The 16,908-nt window shown below is 50.2% G+C and overlaps 1 protein-coding gene across 3 annotated transcripts in view; it reads right to left on the bottom strand.

Annotated features, from left to right (window-relative positions):
* Positions 1–16,908, bottom strand: part of Rab11fip5 (RAB11 family interacting protein 5) — a 40,924-nt gene that overhangs the window by 10,454 nt on the left and 13,562 nt on the right. For all 3 annotated transcript variants that reach the window (XM_006991548.4, XM_016009812.3, XM_006991547.4), the window contains exons 2-3: positions 3,114–3,550; positions 2,317–3,007 (exon numbers count right to left, since the gene is read on the bottom strand). In XM_006991548.4, the coding sequence (XP_006991610.1) occupies positions 2,317–3,007; positions 3,114–3,550 (1,128 nt within the window). The remainder of the gene's footprint in view (positions 1–2,316; positions 3,008–3,113; positions 3,551–16,908) is intronic.

Below are 16,908 nucleotides of genomic sequence, written 5' to 3' on the forward strand. Positions count from 1 at the left end.
CATGTGCCACCTTCTTTAAAACCACACCCTGGGGCCATCTCTGGAGAAAGCAGATTTCTCCACTAGCTGGGGCTTCCTGGGATGAGATGCGCTCTGTGTTCCATACACTTGTCACGGGCGTGGCAAGTGGCTTTATGAAGCCCTGCCTGCCAGTCCTCAAAGGCTAAAGCCAGCCTTTGAGACACTACCTGTAGTTAATATGCCCCCGGCCAACATCCCTCCTGAGCTTTGGAAGCTCCTGACACCTCCTAAGATGTGCCCCAACTCCCAGGAAACATGTCCAGGAGGTGCGCTTATCCTAAACCATCAGGACAAACGAGGAGACACCGAGGGGCCTTCTAAGCTTAAGCAGAGCTCCTAACACCCTTCAAACCAGATCACTGCTAACAGAGTAACAATTCTGGGAAAAGAGACACCCAGATAGGACAGGAAATATGCTGACACCAGCCAGAGGGCACCTCAGATGACCCACTCTTTCTACAACCACCACCATCTGTCTGCCATACCTTGGAGAGACTGGGCAGACACCAGTGCTAAATGCCATTTGCTAACACCCCTGGCTCTCTGTTGCACCAGATTTCCCCCTAAGTTAAATATATTTTTGCATTAGTATTTGATCCCTTCCTGTGTTCAAAGGTTGCTGTGGGAGACAGGAACAAAAAACAAGGCACCCTGGCACAGGAGGACCTAACATGTGTGGCCTATCTTAACTCAAGCACAGGGCACAGACACGGCACAGACCAATGCTCAGCAGGTCCTGCAGCCCAGATGAGCATTGTCCATTCCGACTCCTCTCAGCCTCACATCAGTAGAGATCATGGGTAACAGCCACATGTCAACAGAGGAGCAGTGTGTCAGGAGGACCAGGAGGATCATCTTGCAGCTACTGAATTCTGTAACACAGCCTCATGCCTCTCCACGGAGCACAAGTGCCACACAGAGTCACTAGAGGGCGCCGCTGCCCTTACTCAAACTTGGAGGATTTGTGACAGTAGCCGCTGGGTACAGGGGTCCTATGCCCCAAGGCCTGTGGGCTGGTTCTCCAGGTTGCAGGTAGAGATCCTCCAGCTGTAACTAGTTACAGCAGTTCTGGTTCTAACCTGCAGGGGATGCCCTGAGCTGTCTTGTGTCTCAGCTTTCTCCCTAGAACTTTAATCCAGCATTCTAACTGACAATTGCTCCTCCTGGGCCAGCTTTCCCTCCTGCTACAGGCACCCAGGGTTAGAGTGCTGGGGCTCACAGTCCCTGAAGGTGACTGGCTCCTCTTGCCCTACCTGGATGCTTGGCCCACGGCCTGCTGTGAAGCTCCCACCTACAGACAGACAACCCAAGGCAGGCAGGCAGGGCGCTTAGGGACCTGGCCCGTAACAAGGCCAGGACAGAAACCCCCTCTTCCTTCTGTCCATCAATGACCTGCATTTTCTGGAGTCTGAGAAGCTGTCGGGAGTCAGAGAAGCAGGAAAATGGAAGACAGAAGGAGACAAGAAGCGAATCTAGAGCTGTAAGGTCCAGCCCTTCCCCTCTGCTGGGAAACAGATGCAGCATCGTCACACCTGGGCCCGGCCTCCTCTGTGCCCACTGAATGGGAGAGAGAGGCAGACTGCTGCGGGGAGAAACAACTGGCCTCAAGACACCAGGTGGGAGTGCCACCAACGCTGGGCACAGACAGACTTCTGACCTGCCCACGGAGACCCTCCTTAGGGCCCTGCCAAACAATACAGCGGTCGCCCTATCTCGGAATAACACAGGGTGGGGGCCAGAGGCTCTGACCAGGACCAGGGGACAGAGAGGGTTAGGCACATTCCCAACAGCAGTCACCAGCACTCCCGACAGGCGTCAAGAAACACTAGGCCTTGGTGGGTGGACATATTTCAAGGGAGTTGCTATGGTCTCTTCCCAGGCTAGGAAGCGACTAGGGGTGAGGAGGAGGGATGCAGCAGTAACCATTGAACTCCCGTCCCTCAAGGGGGCAAGACCCCGGAGCCAGGCACAGTCGCCAGTCTCAAGGCTTCCTCACCTTGAGGTCAGGAAACCAGGAAGCACACGAATGCTCTCCCTCTCCCTTTGCACTACCAACTCAAGCATCAGGGCCTGGGCCCACCTGGACCCATGGGACCCTCCGGGCACTGTGTCCTTACCACTCACCTGTGTCGGTGGGCACAATATGAGCCTCGGCTCAGGAAGACAGGATACCCCACTTAACCAAGCAAAGCTAGAGCTCAGGAAGCCTGCTCCCCGCTCCTCCCAGCCTCAGGCCCCAGGGCAAACACCCAACCTCCTCCACACAGGGCCAACGTAGCCTTATTAAATATGTACCTGGGCTTCTGAGTTGGTTCCTTGGATTCTCTCAGGCCAAACCAGCTACTCTTGGCCTTTTCCTCCCCAGTGGGTGGGTGGTGCGGGGAGGCTCCCAGTGAGGGACTCCCTTTCTCCCCAACTGAGCCACGGCGCCCCAGCTCATTCCGGCTCAGCCCCTGGTGATGGTGGTGGTGATGATGGAAGAGCCCCATCCGGGGCTTCCGCTCCTTCTCGGCCACAGCCTCAGAGGATGCCACCATGGGCGTCGCAACTTGGACTGGTTTTCCCTCTGGAGGCCGGGCCCCCTCTTCCTCTCCAGAGCAACCGGCCCCCAGGGCCAGCACTTTGGCCTGAGCACTCAGTTCTTCCTGTCCAGGCACTGCCTCCGAGCTGCTGGGGCCACGGCTGCCTCTGCCCCCAGAGTCATCGGAGGACCGAGGCCCCTCCTCGGAGGGCCGAGGTGGGACACTGTGTAGGGAGGTCGAGGGTGGAAAGGGGCCTGAGATGGAGCTGCGGTGCCGTAAGGAAGGCTGAGGCTCCTCATTGTACACGTGGCTCCCATTGACACAGAGGGAAGAGCGGGAGGCACCATCAAGATGGCCTTGGAGCTCCAGAAGAGCCCGGGGAGGAACTGCCCGTAGCTGGCTGGCCTCATCACTGTATGTCCTCTTGTGGGTGAGCAGCTTGGGGGACTGGGTAGAGTCCCTGCCTGGAAAGGAAACATGCACCGCGTCAGCACCTGGGAAGAAGAGCCCTGATCCTCTGCCCGCGGCCTTCTTCACCCCCTGGGAAGAGCCCACCCCTTCCTTGCTCACCCCCTTCGGTGGACAGCCAGCTGCTGTGGCTTGGTGAGCGGGTGAGGAGCTCAGCTCCAGGGCCCTGGTAGGCCAGGCTGCCGCTAGTAGAGGACAGGGTGCTGTCAGAGCCCAGCGAGGTGTTGGATTGTGTGAGCGAGGACTTGCGGAGCTTGTTGCGGAGGAAGAAACCTTTGGCTTTGCCCATCTTGCCCAGGCTGCCCAGCTCAGGATCCTCCAGGGCGCTGCTTGGGAGAATAGCTGAGGCCGATTCTAGATCATACTTCTTCTTGCCCTTCACCTTGTCCTTGAGCTTGCTGAAGGGGGACCGTGGCTTGTCCTTCATGGACAGGTCGAACATGCTGGCACTCAGATTGTTTCGTGTGAACTGGATGGTCACCTGGATCTCACCGCGCTCCTTCTCCTTCTTGCCTGGCTTGGAGTGCAGCTTGTACCACCTAAGAGAAGAAGCAGGGCAGAGCTCTGGTCACAGGCACCTCAGACCCCTCCGTACTTCTGAGACCAGCTATACACCCACCCCCACCCCCACCAGCTCCTTCCCCGGCACACAAGCTTGGGGTTCGGAACTACCAGGATAACTGAAAAACTCCCAAAATTGTCAATGATGGAGAAAACCACATCCTGAGTCAGGAAAGCTCAGGTGCCACTGAGCAGGGCAGCAGGGACCAGGCCTTAGCACCCCTCCACCCAGTGCTTTCCTGGAGGCTCACAGACCCCACAGTACCTCATCACCTCTTACCTGTAACCCTGAAGCCCAAAGGGGTGAGGCTGGGCCTGTTGAAAACTGCCCTGTCTCCGGGCCCCTGGCATAGACAGCCTTGTCCATGAGTCACATTATCTCCTGTGGCCAGTCCCAATAGAAGGTTTACTCTGAGCCACCAAGAAAAGAAGACACAGAGGCCCAGGACACTGATGTATGTATGCATACTCCTCACCCATGCACTGACTCACCCCAAATCCTGCCAAGAATAGTTCTGTGAAGAGGAGCAGACAGGCGTGACTGAGACCTGAGGCAGGAGAGCCGGGGGAGAGGAGTGCCTTCAGCCACTCTCCTCCCGACTCTCACCCTGCCAGGTACTCCCAAGGGGTGTCATCACCCTGTTGCTCTACAGACTGGGAGTGAGGCCTGGACTCAGAACAGCAGACAGGCAAAGAAAGGGACACACAGAGCCAGGCTCTCATCATTCCCAAACACACGTTCCTCAGCTACATTCTCCCCAGGGAGTCACAGAGACAATCCCTACTTCGGCCATAATGGCTGTGGGGTACTGTGGGGTCTGTGAGCCTCCAGGAAAGCACTGGGTGGGTGGAGGGGTGCTAAGGCCTGATCACTGCTGCCCTGCTCAGTGGCACCTGAGCTTTCCTGACTCAGGATGTGGTTTTCTCCACCATAGACAAGTTTGGGAGTTTCTCAGTTATTCAGGTAGTTCCAAATGGTAGTTCCATAATGGTATGAAGAAGGGTGACCTTAAGCTTTATTTGTTTTTGTTTTAGAAACCCCAGTTTGGCCTTGAACTCATTATCTAACTGAAGTCTACTGTGAACTCTGCCATCCAAGGGCTGAAATAACAGCTGTGCGCCACCACGCACTTAACTGGACCTCTCTGAAAACTGAATGCACTGTTGCCGGGCAAGGAGCAATTGGACTTCTTGCTTTTACCTATTGGGGTGCAAATTTGTGTCAACCAAAAACTACAGAAGTGGATAGCACCTCTACTTATAACAGCCCAAACTTGGAAGTTACCCAGACGCCCATCAGTAGGTGAATGCATAAACACACTGCTGCCGACATGGAATGTCAGGCGATGAGAAACAAAACTGAGCTACAGAGCCGTGAAGACACAGGAAAATTTGTGAACTCGTAAGAGAAAGAAGTCAACCTGGTGAGGCTTCATAGAGTCTACTGTATGACATTCAAGAAAAGACAACAAAAAGACCAGGGCAGAGCATGGCAGGCAGTGCACATCTGTAATCCCACCACTTGGGATGCTGAGGCAGGAGGATCATTGAAAGCTTGAGGTCAGTCTAGGCTACACAATGAGATCTCAGAAAATCAAAATAAAACAAAGAAAAAGGCCAGTGGTTGGCAGGGGACTGAGGGAGAGAAACAGGAATGAACAGGCAGAGAATTGTTATGAATGAAGGGGGAATTTTTATAGGTGTGAGACTATCCAGATGACATCATCATTGTAAATGGTGCCATTCTGTTTGTCAGAACCCAAAAAATGTGTAATATACAGAATGAGCAAACGGAATGCCACAAGTTCAAGGGCAGTCCAAGCTACACAAAGACTTCTAGGGACTACATAGTGAGGCCCTGTCTCAAAAACTAAGCAATAAAAAAACCTCTACTGCTTTGATATTAGCACCTCAACCTTAACAAATGCACTACACTGGCCAGATATTAGTAACAAAACTTGTGGTTTGGGAGTGGGATGGGGGATGGACAAAATTCAAATTTTATTCACGTCTCTAAATCTAAAACTAAAACTGCTCCTTATAAAAGCAACTCAATGGGGCTGAGGCATAGTTCGGCTGCTGAAGAACATACACTGTATTTACAGAGAATCCTTATATTAAGTGGCTCACAAATGCCTGTTCCTCCAGCTCCCAGGGATGCCCTCTTGTGGTCCCCACAGGCACTGCACAAACACACAGGCACACAGACATGGGATTAGCAGGTTCCATGGCAGTCGCTGTGATGCCATTTTGCCCAATATTTAGCTTCAAGAGGAGAGGGTTGCTTTAGTTCACAGGGTCAGAGGCTTCGGTTTGTGGTCCATGCCTCCCTCGATTCTGAGTCCTCTCAGCTGCAGGAGCACGCGGAGGAGGCCGCCCACCAGAAAGAGGTATCTAGCTCTGGGATAACAGCATGATGGCTAGTGCCACTCACATTAGGGACAGTGTTCCCAGGCTCTGGGAACAGAATCCTCACAGAAATGTACAGCGTGAACTTCACTAATCGCTCAGGTCCTTCAGGATCTAATACAGCTGTGGAACGACCTGTGTAACTTATTTAAACAGCAGATTTAGATCAAGTTCAAGGTGACACCCCCTGTAAAGTAGAGGTTCTCAGAAACAGGACACTAACTTCCTCTCAGAGCATCCCCTGCTGGAGCTGAAGACATGATCAGTTGGTAAGGTGTCTGCCACACAAGCATGAGGGCCTGAGTTTGGGTCTCCAGCACCCACATAAAAAGCTGGGTGTGGTGTCATGTGTCTGTAACCCCAGTGCTGAGGGAGAGGAAGGTCTCTAGGCTCTCGGGTCAGCTGCTGTGGGTAGTCTGTGAGCTCCAGGTTCAAAGAGAGACACTGTCTCAAAAAAAAGGTGGGGAGCAGTAGAGAAAGACACCAGAAATTGTGTAAATTGACCTCTGATCTACACACACACACACACACACACACACACACACACACACACAAATACCACACACACCACACACCACACACACCTCTGCAGGTTGCTTATTTAGCACTACAAAGAGGAAAGGGTATCTTTATGAAGAGGTTGGAGCGCATCCTTAAGCTGGGGTCCAGCTTCTTAAACCGAGTGTTGTGACCCCCCACAGAGGGAACTGAACGTGGAGTTGTGAAAAGATTGACAAGAAAAGTCTGTGAATGGGTAAAAACCAAAACTTACTTCAAAATCAAACCTGTAATGATTCCAGGCTGTTATTGCCTCCTCTGCTGCAGCCTCAGGTCTGCACACCCAACAGGCATACTTTGTACTGTTCACACCCATCACACCGCACACATCACACCAGCCAGCGCTGCCCTAAACACCTCAGCTCAGATTCGAGACGACTGCATGCTATGAATCTCCATGTTATTACTGTATACACAAGTTTTCTGTTTTTAGAGAATCCTAAGTTTAATCATAAACACAAAGCCTTCGAATTCCCCTGCCTTCATTCCTCGACATGGTACTCGGGTTACAGTATTTCTCGGGGATGTATTAGAATGTCTGACTTAAAAATTGCTGTTTGGGGTCTGGGAGGATGGGACAGTTAAGTTAAGCGCTCTCCACACAAGCACCAGGACTGAGGTGAGCCTCAGCACCCATGTGAAAAGCAGCCGGTTCAGGGCATGTACCAGGGGATGCAGAGACAGAGACCTGAGGCTCTCTGGCTGACCAGCTCAGCCTACCATTAAGGTCAGACAGAGACTGTCAAAAAGCAAGATGGATAACTCCTAAGTAATGACATTCAATGTAGTCCTCTGGCTGCACGCACGCACGCACGCACGCACGCACGCACACCCAACCCACATGTATTCACACATACATACACACATACAAAAATTTCTTTTAAGAGTTGACTTGAGTTTCACTTAAAAACAAAGATTAAATTTATTAGAAAAAATATGCTCACATGCAATCTATACAAATGCTTTAAATTAAAAGTTAAAAATCATTAAATAAATTTTGGTAGAATTAGGACACTTTCTAGGAATTTTTGAAAAGGCCCTAAAACATTCTTTTGCCATTTTGCAGTATGTATTTCTGTGAAGTGGTGATCTCAGCATTGCTTATGAAATCAAAGTATCTGTCAACTCTGAAAACTGTTGAAGATGTTCTGCATTCTGCAATACTAGATATCTAGCCAAGATTTATTATTGGTTTATTAGGTTTTGTTCTTTGGAGAAAGTTTCACTATACAGCTTTGACTGACCTAGAACTCACTCTGTGGACCAGGCTGGGCTGGAACTTGCAGCAATCCTCCTGCCTCTGCCTCCCGAGTGTTGGGATGACAGGTGCGTATGCTGTGCCCCACTGAGATTTAGTTCTTTATGGAAAAATAAACATCTTCATGTCATTAGTGTGCAAATTTGCTTTCATTTTTAATAAATGGAAAATGTATATGTATTTAAAATTTTTTTTAAATAAATTTCTTTTCTTTTTTTTGGGGGGGGGGGGTTTGAAGACAGGGTTTCTCTGTGTAGCTTTGCGCCTTTCCTGGGACTCACTTGGTAGTCCAGGCTGGCCTCGAACTCACAGAGATCCGCCCACCTCTGCCTCCAGAGTGCTGGGATTAAAGGCGTGCGCCACCACCGCCCGGCAATAAATTTCTTTTTTAAATTAACATCTTAAACATTTTATTCTATATGCATACGTGTTTTGCCTGCTTGTATGTCTGTGAACCACAAGTGTGTGCAGGTGCCTTCAAGACCAGAAGAGGGCACCAGGTCTCCTGGACCTGGAGTTAGGCAGTTGTGAGCTGCCATGTGGATGCTGGGAACTAAACCTGTGTCCTCTGCAAGAGCAGCCAGTGCTCTTAAACACTGAGCCACTTCCCCAGCCCCTCTCGTTTTTTCCTCTTTTAAGACTTACGCTATGGGGCTGGTGGCAGGTGCTCAGGTGAGCAGCACATGCACTAAAACTGCAACTTCACAGAGATTATCGTGACTCCTGCAGGAGAACGTGCCCATTTGTGAAACATCCGATTAAAAAGAAAGAAGAAGAAACACGTGTAGTCACTACACAATAACCCATCACGTGCTGTACATTTGAAAAACAATTTTTCTATTATTGGTGTTTCAGATGGTTTTAGGTCTTTAAAAAAAGTTACATTTTAATTTAGTGAGTGTGTGCTGGGGGGAGATGGAGGGAGAGAGTGGGTGTGTTTACGTCCCACAGTGCAAATGTGAGGTCAGAGAAGAACTTTAGTCTTGTCCTGTGGTGTGGGGCCTGGGGATTAAACTCGAGTGGTCAGGCCTGGCAGTAACTGCCTTTACCGGCCGAGCCGCCTCATTGGCCCTCTGGTGGGATTTTTAATTTTAAATGCCCAAGAGGCTGGAAAGATGGCTCATTGTGGAAGGGTGCTTGTTGGACAAGCATGAGGACCTGGGTTTGAGATCCCGGGACCCATGTAAAAAGACAGATGTGCACTGTGTGCCAGCACTGTCAGAGGCAGGGAAGGGGGAAGCCTGGGGCTTGTTGGCCATCAGCCTAGCTCCAGGTTCAGTGAGAGACCCTGGCTCAAAGGAATAATGGCAGAGAGTGATAAACAGGACACCTGATGTCTTCATCTTGTCTCTGCACATGTACAAATATAGTATGCTCACAGTACACACACACACACACACACACACACACACACACACACACACACACACACTCACGGATGGCTTAGTGGTTCAGAGCACTGGTTGAATCCCCAGCACCCAAACAACAGCTCACAAACATCTGTAACTCCAGTCCTAGGAGATCCGCCTTCCCCTTCTGGCCTCTGCAGGCACTGCACGCATGTAGAGTTCATACACATAAAAATAAATTACGGGGCTGGAGAGTTGGCTCAGTGGTTAAGAGCACTTGTTGCACTTGCAGAGGACCTGGGTTCAATTCCTAGCATCCACGTCTGCTCGCAGTCATCTCTTAACCCCAGTCCCAGGAAATCCAATGCCTTCTTCTGACTTATGAGGGCACCAGGCACACATGGTGTACATACACACAAGGCAGACAAAACACTTGTATACATAAGATAATAAAATAAATATATCTTAAAAACAATTTTTTTTCCAAGACTGAGTTTCTCTTTGTAGCCCTGGCTGTCCTGGAACTCACTCTGTAGACCAGGCTGGCCTGCAGAACTCCACCTGCCTCTGCCTCCCAGAATGCTGGGATTAAAGGTGTGCACCACCATGCCCAGCCTTTGCACAAAGGATTTTTATATAAGGACACACCCCACTTCTAACTTCCTCTGCCTACCAGGAACCCCAAGTTGCCAGTGTTGTGAGGCATATTCGTATGCCCACTGTGTGGACAAGGGGCTCTGAGCCTGCTGGCGGCGATGCTAACCACCTTGACCTATCTTTCTCATGCCATCACCCTTGAGTGGCTGGTCTCGATATTCATTGTCCTGTGTGTGGTGTTGACAATGAGGACAGGATCCTGCTCTCATTCCGGAATCGTGAGCCAGCTTCCCCTTTGGAAGCCTTTAGGCTTTTCTTTATGTGCTTCTTGTTTGGAAGTCTCATAGCAATATCTTCGGGTGTGGTGCTGGCTTTGTTCACTGGGCTGCCTACTTTGGGGCCTTTCAGTTGAAGGAAACTCGTGTGTTGTTCCTTTCATGGTTTCTTCCTGTGTTCTCGCTCTCCCTCTTGCTCTCCCTCTCTCTCTCTCCCTCCCTCTCTTTGCCTTTCCCTCTCTTTCTCTTATTTTCTGAGGCAGATTTCTATTCTGTAGCCTTTGTTGACTGGGAACTCACAATAGGCTGGCCTTGAACTTGCAGTAATCCCCGTCTCTGCCTCCTGAGTGCTAAGATTATAGGTGTGCACTGTTAAGCTCAGTTTCTTTGTTTCTTTTTAAAGTAATACAAATTATTATTATTATTATTATTATTATTATTATTATTATTATCATCATCATTGGATCTTTGAGTCGGGGTTTCTCTGTGTAGTCTTGGCTGTCCTGGAACTCACTCTGTAAAACCAGGCTGGCCTCAAACTCAGAGAACCACCTGCCCCTGCCTCCCAAGTGCTGGGATTAATGTCATTAATGTCAGGTGATACAACTTATTTTTTGAGAAGAGTGTTTTTTATGTAGTTCATGCTGGCCTTGAACTCAGACCCATCCTCCTGTCTCAGCCTTCCAAGCACTGTTCCAAGCATGCACAATCATTCCCTTCTTAGTTAATATTTTTAAATATTTTATTTTTTCTAATTTTTTAGCTTATTAAAAGTGTTTTTAGCTGGGCATGGTGGCGTACACCTTTAATCCCAGCACTTAGGAGGCAGAGGCAGGTAGATATGTAAGTTCCAGAACAGCCAAGGCTGTTACACAGAGAAACCCTGTCTCAGAAAAAAAAAATCCTCTGTGTAGCTAGGCATGGTAGGTGCACAACTATAATCCCAGTTCTTGGTAGGCTGAGGCAGGAGGATGACCAGCTCAAGGCCAGCCTGAGTTCCACAGTGAGAGCCTGTCTCAATGTGTGTATGGGTGGTAAAGTTTCTCATCCAAATATACAGAAATAACTCACCATAAGGCTTGGTAGCAGTGAGCTACCCAGGGGGGTGGGGGTTATTTCCTTTTGAGACAGGGTCTTGTTATAGAGCCTAGCCCGGCTAAATTAGGATTCTCCGGCCTCAGCCCTCTGAGTACTGAGACTAAGGATGTGCCATGACGTCTGGCTTCTCTTAGGTCTTTAAAGACCAAGGCCCTAGTCACTGTCCCCAGATCCAGACAGGGCCTCACGTGGAGCAAGAAGGGCTGAGAGACAGAAGAAAAGAGAAGTTATGGACTCTGACTCCAACCCAAGCAGCCGCTGAAACACTGGATGGACCACTGCTGTTGTTCGATTGTTTGGTTTTTTTCTCTTTTTTGCTCTTTGGGGGCCCACCACCCAGCTCCTGAATAAGTCACATATGAGTCTTCTTACTCCTACTTACCAATGCCTGGCCTTAGCTTGGCTTAGTTTCTAGCCAGCTTTTTTTAACTTAAATGATCCCATCTACCTTTTGCCTCTGGGCTATTTATTTATTTATTTATTTATTTATTTATTTATTTATTTTTCTTAACTATGAATGCCCAGCTTTAGCTCACCTTAGTTTCTAGCCAGCTTTCCTCAACTTAAATTAACCCATCTACTTTTTGCCTCTGGGCTTTTCCATTCTCTTACTTCTGTAAATCTTACTCTTACTCCGTGGCTTGCTGTGTAGCTGGATGGCTGGCCCCTGGAGTCCTCCTCTTTGGTTCCTCCACCTTTCCTCCCAGGTTTCTCCTTCTATATATTCTCTCTGCCTGCCAGCCCCACCTATCCCTTCTCCTGCCTTGCTATTAACCATCCAGATCTTTATTAGACCATCAGGTGTTTTAGACAGGCACAGCAACACAGCTTCACAGAGTTAAACAAAAGTAACACCCCTTAAAATAATCTACTACAGACCATGGACATTCTCCATGCTTGGCCTGAAGGTCACGTGCAGCACAAGAGCATGCAGGGGTGAGAGGCTGCAGGGAACCAACCGCCTCATCCTCCATGGCTATTTTTGTACGGCCTGAATCTTTTATAAGGAGCATCTATCACGGCTGTAATAGGAGGGAGAAATACGAGGCTTGAGCTCTGTCTTCCGCTCAGCTTCTGTGGCCACCAAAAGGGGTGGCTCTCGGGACTTCCCCAGATAAAGGCAGGGGTCTCAGCAGCCCAGGCTGAGGCTTGACCTTCTCCCCTGTGAGGCCATCACCCCATCTGATACTTCTCCCAGGAAATTCAAGTCTCTCTCGGGGAGGCCAGGAGGGAAGAACGGCTTTGCCCGAGGTGATGGTTAATAACACTAACTGTTGGTCTGAATGATGGAAAGTTACCTAGTAAGCAAGCACATCTAAGAGGGATTAATTCACTGATGTCGCATGACACACCTTCACTGAGGAGCATCCCTGAGCTAAGCATTCCATCTGCTGCTCTCTGCTTCCTTCCTGCTGCAGATACAATGTGACCAACTGCCTCACATTCCTGCCAGGATGACCTCACTGCCACGATGGACTGGACCTAAAACATCCTTTGTCCCTGACGTTGCTTTTGTGAGGGTACTTTATCACAGCAAAGGAGAAAGAGCGTGGTTAAGACACTGAGCATTTCTCGGACTCTCTTGTCCAGAAGTCTGGAGCTGAAAATGCCTCGGGACCCAGAAAATCATCACTCCTGTCCCTCAACCAACAAGCTCACTCACTTGACACCTCTCTGGCCACCAGTTCAGGCACCTTGAGCAGCACCCTGGGGACTTGGCCAGAGCTTAGCCTTCCTGCAGAGAGGTGACCCTAAGCTTGCTGAGATGGCCGAAATTCCTGCTTCCTCATTCTTGACCTAGACAAGTCCTCTCAAATACACCCAACCCAGATCTGCCAGGCACCAAGCTACTGGGTGCCTAGGGCGAAGGCAGCCACAGACACTGCCTGCTGGGCAGACACAGTCGGACACACACCACAGAACCAAGAGCAACAAGGCTGTGAGCAGCGACTCCCTACAGACTGAGGCTCCCATGGCTCCATCCATGCAAAGGTGGCCCAAACAGCTAGGCCTTGCCAGGCATCCTCTCCTAACAAATGGTCACCTCCATCTCCAGGACTGGACAGGGAAGATGGGGCCTGACTTTGAAGGTCTCAAGTACTCTCCCTGCCCCTCCCTGCCCTCCCAGGCCTGCCTAAGTGGGGATGTCACAGCCCTGAGAACCTCAAGGCCCATGCCGATTGATGCCTGGCCCCTTTTTCCCATTCAGGGTTGAGATTCGGCCAAAATCCATCAGGATTTGACCAAAGCCTTAACCAAGCCTGACAGTGGTGCCAGCAACTCCAGACTCCCCCTAGTATAAACTATGAAGTCCAGGCTGGAAGCAGACACATGACAGACGTATTGGTGGGGGCCCTTCAGATGACTACACTCAGCCCTGGTGGGAACAAGATGGATGGTCCGTGACTTGTTTCCATCAGTTTGCCAAGTCAGAGACCAAATTTCCCTCCACGTGTTCATTCCCAGACACTCAGGTGGAACCAGAAGAACCCTTTGTTGCCCTGGGCCCAGCCAAGTCAGGCCATGCTTTTCTGTCTCGTTCTCCAGTTTCTTGTTCGTTTTTTTAGACAAGAGTCCAGTGGTATTACCCAGACTGGCCTCAAATTCTCGGTCCTCCTGCCTCAGCCTGCCTAAGGCTGGGGATAGAGCTGTGCCCACCACTGCCAATAGGACACGCTGCTTTTTGTTTGGGGTACTGCTGCTTGGATGCAGGCCCTCGTGCATCCTAAGCAAGGGTGTTACCACTGAGCTATACTAAACCTCGGCCTTTATTTGCTTAGAGTGTGTGTGTGTGTGTGTGTGTGTGTGTGTGTGTGTGTGTGTGTGTGTGTTTTACTTGCACATATGTCTGTGCACTAGGTGTGCACCTGGTGCCTTTAGAGGCCAGGAGTGTGTCAGATTCTGCAACTAGAGTTACAGATGGTTGTGAGCCACCCTGTAGGTGTTGGGAAGTAAACCCAGGTCCTCTGGCAGAGCAGCCAGTGCTCTTAACCACTGAGCCATCTCTCCAGCCCCCTAATTATTTTTGAAATAAGGTTTCACTAAGTTGAACCAGCTGACCTTGAACTTGCCTTCTAACCCAGACTGTCCTTGAACTCTGATCCATCTTTCTCAGTAGGCCTGTGCCACCTGGCCTAGCCAAGACATACTTCTTGTGAGATGACTGACCCCAGATGTGTCCATCCCTCTCCAGAAGGAGGCAACCTGCCGAGAGGTAGCACACCTGGAGTAGGGACCAGCCTCACAAAGCACTTCCTATAAACTAAGCGTGCTAAGATGAATGTGGCCTCTTTTCCCCAAAACTGCTTCTGAAATGCCACAAGAACAGTGACCCCACTTGACCTATGATCCCCCAACACATACCTGGTCCTCAAAGCACAGGTTCCTCAGTCCCTGCAGCTTGTCATTACCCACATACCTGCACCCCAAAATGCTATGCATATATAATGCACTTCAAGTTAACACAAGTTATCGGTAGAAGTAGAACAGAGAGGTTAGTTCCTTTCACACCACAGAAGAGCCCCTGGCTTTGGTCTAAGTCTTGGGCTCGCTCAGTCAGTAAAGCCCTTGCCATGCAAGTGAAAGGACATGAACTCAAATCCCCACAACCCATATGAAGCTGGGCATGCCAGCACACACCCATAGCCCAGTGCTCCTAGGAGGAGACGGGAGCAAACAGTGAGATTCTTCAGAAGCTCTTGGGCCATTTAGCCTGGCTGACTCGGTGGCTAACAGCAAAGAGACCTTGACTCAATCGAGATGGAAGGTAAGGATTGACACCTGAAAGTGTCCTCTGACCTCCACTCATGTGCCAAGGCATGCACTCTCATGCACACACATGATACACATATGCCAAAATTAGAAGACTCTGAAAGCCCCAGATATTTTCAAAAGGCTCCCTTTCTGCCCGGTTCACAGGGTGATCAGGCTGTTGCTACCTGGAGCCACGTTTGTGTGAGAGGATGCAGACAAGTGTTCCAGACCATGACCAGAGTTAACCTCGCGGGGAACTTGCTACACACCTGCTGCTCTCTGCCCCTGGGGTCACGGGGAAGAGTCTTGAGAGCTGAGTCCCAGGTCTACATGTGACCACTGGACTTTGTCAAGGAGATGAGCTTGGGGAGGAGGCTCAGCTGACAGACAGGGTTCTTGGAAAGCTTCCCTAAAGCCTAGGCTTGGCCTCCATAGCTCTGTGTAGAAAGAAGGCTGTTCTCCATAAGTTTGTTTCTGTTTTGTTCTGAGACAAGGAATCATGTAGCCCAGGCTGCCCTCCAATTTGATAAGCAGTTGAGGGTGACCTTGAACTTCTGATCCTCTTGCCTCTACCTCCCCATGTGTGGATTACTCTTGGCTTTTTGCAGTGCTTGAGATAGAACCCAGGGCCTCATGCATGCTCTGCAGGCCCCATCAACTGAATGATAGCCCCACCTTCAGCAAGGTTTAGAGGGGCCATGGTCGGGACAGAACTATTGCTCAGTGACCTCTCAGGGCTAGGTCCTGGGATCATGTGACCTCTGTGAGGGGGCCTGGTTCTTCACCCCCACCCACTGGGAGAAGATGCCCAGACAGGCCCAGGAAGTACCCAGGTCAGGAAAGAAAGAGGCTGGGTGCTGACCTCTAGCCCACCACTTGGCCCTGAAAAGCCACTGAGCTCATCGCCGCTTCTCTACCAAACACACAGCACACTGAAATGCCCCAGACCCTCACAGCCCTGTGCGGTCAGGATGGGAAGCAGCTCCTGAGTCATGAAAACATGGTGGGGGGTGGGGGTGAAGTACACTATCTTAATCGCTGGGCCATCTCTCTAGCCCCTCTAGCTGAAGCAACACCCCAAAATAGGTTTTTGTATGTGTGTGACAATAATATCATAGTGGCAATACACAGAAGTTGGTCACACATACACGCAAAAAAGGTTGTTTCATATTGACGGACAGCTGTTAAAAGCACACTCACCACTGCTCTGACCTATGTAACAATGAGAGCAGAACCAGATCACTGGATTCAACACAGGACTAAAGCCTATGTCTTTTCCTATGCTGACTACTGTCTTCAACATCCTAGGTGTGCAGGTTTGTAAACTGTCCATTCAGAGACCAGACTCTGAGAAGAAAAGAGGCCCCTGGGTTTCCGAGGCCCAGTACTGAGAATGCCCAGGAAGGGAGCTCAGCAGAGGGCCAGGCCTCCCTATCCAGCATCTCAACCTTTAGGCTGAGAGGTTCCAGCAGAAGGCATGTACCATCCAGGGGCACACAGGGCCTGGCAATCAGCAAGGAGTCTGCCAAAGGCCATAAAGATCAGCTTGGTCTTCAAATGCTCTGAGTGCCAATGAAGGTTGCAACTGAGGGAGGGAGAGAGGAACCCGGCAGAGAACCTGCCTCCTAGGGAGTGGAAGCTACTGATCATGTGACCAATATCACACATTCGGGCTTCCTAGTCCTGGTGAGCAGTTAAAAGCACTAGCTTCAGCCAGGCTGTGGTGGTGCACACCTTCCATCCCAGCCAGCACTTGAAAGGCAGAGGTAGGCGATTCTCTTTCAAGGCCAGCCTGGTCTACAGATCAAGTCCTGGACAGCCAGGAAAATACAGAGAAACCCTATCTCAAAACAACAATAAATAAATAAATAGCACTAGTTTTGCTGGGCATGCCTTTGATCCCAGCACTTAAGAGGCAGAGACAGGTGGATCTCTGAGTTCAAGGCCAGCTTGGTCTACATAGCCAGTTCCATGACAGCCAGAGCTATATAACACAGAAACTCTGTCTCAAAAACAAAACAAAAAGGACTTGGAATACA

The sequence above is a fragment of the Peromyscus maniculatus genome, chromosome 3 (genome assembly GCF_049852395.1).
Source record: "Peromyscus maniculatus bairdii isolate BWxNUB_F1_BW_parent chromosome 3, HU_Pman_BW_mat_3.1, whole genome shotgun sequence".
Lineage (NCBI taxonomy): Eukaryota > Metazoa > Chordata > Mammalia > Rodentia > Cricetidae > Peromyscus > Peromyscus maniculatus.